General features: G+C 46.7%; 1 protein-coding gene across 1 annotated transcript in view; it reads left to right on the forward strand.

The window, feature by feature from the left end:
- Positions 1 to 1,798, forward strand: part of SOCS1 (suppressor of cytokine signaling 1) — a 2,176-nt gene extending 378 nt beyond the window's left edge. Inside the window, 2 exon segments of the mRNA XM_029933280.1 lie at positions 1,424 to 1,629; positions 1,631 to 1,798. Coding sequence (XP_029789140.1) covers positions 1,424 to 1,629; positions 1,631 to 1,798 — 374 coding nt within the window.
- The last annotated feature ends 5,019 nt before the right edge of the window (positions 1,799 to 6,817 follow it).

Genomic DNA, 6,817 nt, shown 5'->3' on the forward strand with positions numbered 1-6,817 from the left:
ATGAAAAGTAATGTCATGGCACTTGTTTAGATGGTAAGAAACGCTTTGTTCAGGTCCTTCACGACGCATAGAGGGACCTCTGCCATTGTGATTTGAATCTGGGGCGGGGGGGAGTTGGGGCTCATCACCAAATCGATCCTGGGCAGTTCTGACCACAGAACTTGTACAGATAAGTGGGTTGCATTTAAGCCACTGAGTGTGTGCCGATTTATAACTCTGAGAAAACTGTTACAGTAGGGGTTGCCTGGGTGGCTGAGTCCATGAAGTGGTTGATTTTTTTTTATCTCAGCTCATTTCATGCTCTCAGGGCCTGAGTTCAAGTTCCTCATTAGGTTCCACGCTGGGTGAGAAGCCTACTTTTAAAAGAAGGAAAAGTAGGGCACATGAATGGCTCTGTGGGTTGAGGGTTAGACTTCAGCTCTGGTTCTGACCTCCTGGTTCCTGAGTTGGTGCCCCACTTCATGCTCCCTCCTGTCGGCACAGAGCCCATCTTGGATCCGCTTTTCCCCTTTCTCCGCTCCTCTCCTGGTTGCGCCGTCTACCTAAAAAATAAATAAACATTTTTCTTAACAACGGGCACCTGGGTGGCTTAGTTGGTTAATCTTTGACTCTAATTTGGCTCATGGCATGGCCTCACAGCTCGTGAGTGGAGCCTGCACTGACTTGTGAAAACCTCCTCCCTCTCTCTCTCTCTCTCTCTCTCTCTCTCTCTCTGTTCCTCCCTGGTTCTTTCTCTCTCTTATTCAAAACAAGTAAATAAACTAACAATTTCTCAAATTATAAAAGACTAAAAATAGAGAAAAATATTACAGTAATCATGGTGAAACCAATTAGCATATTTAATACACAAGCGATACACAAATATTGCCACTATAACTTTTTGAATAAATAAACTAACCAATTTTCAAATAATAAAAGAGTAAAGAAAAAATACATTACAGTAATCAATATGAAATCAATTCCCCAAAAACGGTACAAATATGGTGAAAATGTGTATGGAAATTTGGCCAAATCACTAACCTGGGAAATGCGTACCAAGGTACTGTGAGAAATGGGGCGCCTGCGTGGCTCAGTCCATTGAGCGTCAGATTTTGGCTCAGGTCATGATCTCCGGTTCGTGGATCGAGCCCCTGTCGGGCTCCGTGCTGACAGCTCAGAGCCTGGAGCCTGTCTTCGGATTCTGTGTCTCCCTCTCTCTCTGACCCTCTCCTGCTCGCACTCTCTGTCTCTCAAAAATAAATTAAAAATATTAAAAATTTAAGAACCAAAACAAGAAACACAAAGCACTGTGATACAATGCCTCACATGTATGAGGACGGCCATTATCAAAGGAACAGAAGGAGCGCCTGGGTGGCTCAGTTGGTTAAGTGCCCGCCTCTGCTCAGGTCATGATCTCAGGTCACGGGTTCGAGTCCTGCGTCAGGCTCTGCGCCGGGGCTTCTATGGGGGCCCCTGAGCGTGCACGAGGCGCACAAGCAGCTGCACTCCGAGCCCGTGGGCACCTTTCTGGTGTGTGGCAGTCGCCAGTGGAACTGCTTCTTCGCGCTCAGTGTGAAGATGGCCTCGGGCCCCACGAGCATCGGCTTGCACTTCCAAGCTGGCCGCTTCCACCTGGACCGCAGCCACGAAGAGCTTCGACAGCCTCTTCAACCTGCTGGAGCACCACGTGGCGGCGCCGCAGGAGCTGTGCCGCCAGCGCCAGCGTATTGTGGCCACCGCGGGCCGTGAGAACCTGGCGTGCATCCCCCTCAATCCAGTCCTCCGCGATTACTTGAGCTCCTTCCCCTTCCAGATCTGACCCGCCACACACTCGGGCGCCCCGTAAAAAAATCAAATCAAAACAAAACAAAACCAACCAGCTAGCTCAGAGCCTGGAGCCTGCTTCGGATCTGTGTCTCCCTCTCTCTCTCTGTTCCTCCCCTCTTCACACTGTCTCTCTCTGTCTCTCAAAAATAAATAAAAAGGAACAGAAAAGGACAATTGTCGCTGAGGAAATGGAGAAGTTAACCCCTAGTGTGAATGTAAATAGTGCTCCAAGATAGAAAACAGAATGGATGTTAACCAAAATGATAAAACCGGAGTTTATCATATGATCCAGCAATCCCACCAGTGGTATCCATCTAAAACTACTCAAAGTAGGATCTTAAAGAGCTATTTGGACCCCATTTTCATTTTCATCATACTGCTGAAAAGCGGTAAAACTAATCCACGTGTCCACCGCTAGATGAATGGGCAGAAAACAGGGCGTGTATATGTACAAGGAATACCGTGCAGCCTAAGAAACAAAAAACCTGACACATACGACTGATTGAAAGACCGAACTCAAGGACATCATGCAAAGAGAAATAGCCAGTGTCAAAAGAGAAAATATGATCTCTATTGTATGATGCCACTCGTTTGAAGTATCTAAAGTAGATAAAAGTCCTGGAATGACAGTGGAATGGCAGTTACCAATGCCTGGGAAAGGAGAGAAGAGACACTATTATATTGATTATAGGGTATCAGATGCAGAAGGTAAAAAATTGAGGCAACTATTTAACACAAAATAAATATATGTAAGACAAAATGTATGCTTAAAAAACTTTTCCATGAGAGTGGCTCAGTCTTCTGAGATCGTGATTTCGAAGTTTGGAAGTTTAAGCCCCAAATGAGGCTCTGTGTTGACAGGTCACAGCCTAGCCCCTGCCTCAGATTCTCTGGGTCCTTCTCACTCCACCCCTTCCCTTCTCGATCTCTATCAAAAATAAAAATAAAACGTTAAAAAATGTTTAATAATAAAGATAAAAGTTAACAAAAATTAAGCATTCTTTCACCAAGAGTCATCACAAAAGGGACAAATGACACAGGTGCGGGAGAAGGAACTCGGAGGGTCCGGATCTTGGGCTCTCAGCTCCGGCTCACAGTCTAGGCGAAGCAGCTATTTCCAAGAAGCACAAATCCTAAGATGTAGGACTGACTGGGTGATCCTCAGTGGTCACACAGGGGCCAGCCCTGAGGATGCCCGACAATATCCCCTCCCTTCCCACGCTGAGTGCCTGCACAGGGCACACTTGGCTACCTGTTAAGCCAGGGAATCTAAATGGGTTCTTTTCTGGCCACAGTGGTATGAAGACAGAAATTATTATCGGAAGAAAAACAGAAAACCTGTGAAACCTCTGGAAAGCATACCTCAACTCCAGACCGACCAACGGGTGTAACAAATACACCAAAGGGAAAAGGAATTATGTGACACCATCAGAAATGAAAACACGTCACAACAAAGTTTCTGCGATGCAGCAAAAGCAGTTCTCAGGAGACGCTTGAACTGAAAAGTACTATATTAACAACACAGAAATTTCTCAACTAACAACCTATGTGTAACGTCAGGGAAGAATAGCGCGAACAACTGAGTAAAATCAGCAGTAGGAAGGAAATAATGTGGATGGAGCAGAAGTCAAGGAACTATAGACAGAACAACAGGAAACCAACGAAATAAGAGTTCCCTTCTTAAGAATATGAACAAAATTGACAGGTTTTACTTAAAGTAACCAAGACAGGAGGGAGGACCCCAATTAATAAATCTAAAAGATAGAGGACATTTCAACGCCTGCCATGGAAACACAAAACACCAGAAGAGACTGTACAACAATTACCTGTCAACAAAGGAAACAGCCTAACAGAAGCCTTAAGTGTGTACTTCTCCTTCAAGTCACTTTGCCCACTGCTCCTCCCGAAATCCTCCATACAGGCTGCACCCCGCAGGCCCTCTCCCCCTGCCTGCTGACCCCCAGGCCACTTCCCTCCCAGTTTCGCCTGCACTGCACGGCTCCAGTTTTGAAAACTAGGAGCAAATACAAACTCCTTCCTTCAGGGCAGTCATTTTCCTGTCTGTAGCTCACTGTTGCCACTCAGAACAATCATGGGACACATATGTAGGACCACTGGCTGCCGGCATCAGGGATCACCCTGCAGAACCCAGGACACAGAGCCTGGGACCGCCCTGCTCACCAACGCAACCCCACAGCGGCGCCCACAGCCTAAAGGAAATGCTGCTTGTAGCGCACTTGCACTTGATGGCTGCCGCGCTGGATGTGAAGAGCGCCAGCCCCACTCAGCCCCGCACGGGACCCAGAAGGGGCCCAAACACGCCCATGTGGTGGAGCCAGGTACTGCCTAAGTGCGCCCCTGGTGTTGAGAAACAAGGTCCCGGTGTCATCAGGCAACATGGTGTCACTTACCACGAGCCACCACAGAGAGAAAAAATTCCACGACACTAAGTAGCAGGCTGAGACGGACAGCAGTTGGATCACGGCAATAGTATAAGGACCCTCCACCTGGAACCTCACCACAGTCTTTCCTCCAAACACAGCACCAGCACGTGGGAAATAAGCAGAACACGGGCAGTGATGGGAAAGTGCTAAGAGGAAACTGGGGATTCTGGTTAAAGCAACAGAACAGGATTCTTGCTGAACACAGGACACGATGACCAGATGTGGAAAGTAGGGGTTCAGCTCAAAGCTGACCTAGAAGGGTTCTTGCTAACTGGATTTAACAAGGACTCACACAAATGAGCCTAGGAGGCAGTTCCAGAACGTGTCTAAGGTATGGCAAAGGAAACAAACGTTGTCACAGAGGAGGCTGAGGTCTGGTGCTCCATAAGCACTAAGGGTTGCTCCCCAGGGAGGACACTGCCAAAAGTGGGGTGCACAGTTCCCCCTAATGCCTCACAATGCAGAGGTTGGTACCATGTGCAGAGCGGTGGTACAGTGTGACTCACACACCCAGTTACAGAAAAATATCGTTCAGATGGTAAGACGGGCTTTATGAAGGACTCAGCGATAGGGATGGGGACCTCGGCCGTTGGGATTCATGACTGGGGGAGAGACAGGCTCAGCTCCAAGTACAGCCCCACCGTCCTTACTGCAGAACCTGACTGACTTATGAGTTTTCCTTAGCTGCTGAGTTTGTGACAATTTCTTACACAGCAATAAAAATAATTACAGGGATGAATGCACAATCGATGATCATATTTATTTCACAAGCAATACAATTACTATCGTGATAAAGTTTTGAAAATTTGATGATGAGACTATATCAGTCTTTCAAACTTTTGCGCTTCAAAGCAAGTATCAACCAAATAAAAGACAAATGACAGAAGAGGAGAGGAGAGACCAGGCTGTCCCGGTCAATGGGGATGCGAGTCTTGATCTAGTGGTCAAAAGCTCAAGTCCCAGGATGGGTGGAGAGAGTACTTTTTAAATGTTCGAGTCAGTCAGTTAAGCGTCTGGCTTCTGCTCAGGTCATGATTTCACGGTCCGTGGGTTTGAGCCCCGCATCGGGCTCTGTGTTAACAGCTAGCTCTCGGATCCTGGAGCCTGCTTCGGATTCTGTGTCTCCCTCTTTCTCTGACCCTTCCCTGCTCGCTCTGTCTCTCAAAAATAAATAAAAAACAGGAAAAAAATGTTTAATGTTGGAGTCATAAAGGAGAACATAATTGTAAGTCAGATATCTGATAAGAAGATTCCTGGCCAGCATATTTGGAAACTTCTACTACTCAAGAATATCAAAACAAAGACCCCACTAAAATATGGCCACTAGAGTCATTAGACATTTCTCCAAAGATGGTTTACAAATTAACAACAAGCATATGACAAAAGCCAAACTTCGCTAATCTAGGAAAGGTATATCAAAACCACCATAGGGGCGCCTGGGTGGCTCAGTCTGTTGATACCCGATTTGGGCTCAGGTCGTGATCTCCAGGTTTGTGAGTTGGGGCTCCACATCAGGCTCATGATATCTGCGCTCAACCTGCTTTGGATGCACTGTCCCCATGTCTGTCTGATGCTACCCGCTCCTTCACGCATGCGCTCTCTCTCTCTCCCTCTCTCTTTTTCTCACTCTCTCTCCCTACCTCTCTCAGAAATAATCACATTTTACAAAAAGCCAACCACTCTGATATATTTTCTCACATGTATCAGCATGGTCACTATCAAAAGAACAAAAAAATCACAATCATTGGGGGTAGGAGGGAATTGAGAGCTAGGAACACTGGTGTTAATTATCTGCATCTAATAGAAAACAGTATAAAAATTACTCAAAATTATGAAAAGATGAAGTATCACATGATCCAGGATTCCCACTTGCGGTATTATCCAGAACTACTAAAACGAGGGATTGAAAGATACTTGACTCCATGATCATCACAACATTGTTCACAATCACCTTGAGAGGGAGCTATCTCAAATACCAACTGCTAGATGACTGGAGGGAGACCCTGGGGTGAATGCATTCACTGAAACACTATGCTTGGGGGTGGGGGGAAGCCATCCCTGCTACAGTGTGAGAGCACGTAGAGGACATTAGGCTCAGCACAGTACCGCAGTCACATAAAAGACGAATACCGCATGTCCCATGTGGATATAATATATTGATATCGGTAGGGTCTCCATGACTAGAAAGGCACCCCAGTAAGGTGTTACCGCAGTACGGTTTCCCACAGAGACCACTGTTAAAGGGGAAGGACACTCAATGACACTCCTTGACGATGGTGCTGCGGCCTTCACTCAGAAGCACTGCAGTAGGGACAGACACCTCGGCAATGCGCCTTTACACCGGAGACACAGGACTCAACTCTAAATACAGCAACACCACGTGTGCATTGTGCCCAGGAGCAGGATGGAGGACAGTGGATCAATAAGAATTCCTTAGAGTAGAGGTCTAGGATAAAGAGGGTTCTGGGTAAACCAGCTCTGAGGATTCTTGCTGAAGACAGGTGGAGGTGATCAGACATGACAGGGAGATGGTATGGATGGTTTCCTGATCAGATATCCATGCAAGT

Source organism: Suricata suricatta, chromosome 3 (genome assembly GCF_006229205.1).
Source record: "Suricata suricatta isolate VVHF042 chromosome 3, meerkat_22Aug2017_6uvM2_HiC, whole genome shotgun sequence".
NCBI classification, from domain to species: Eukaryota; Metazoa; Chordata; class Mammalia; order Carnivora; family Herpestidae; genus Suricata; species Suricata suricatta.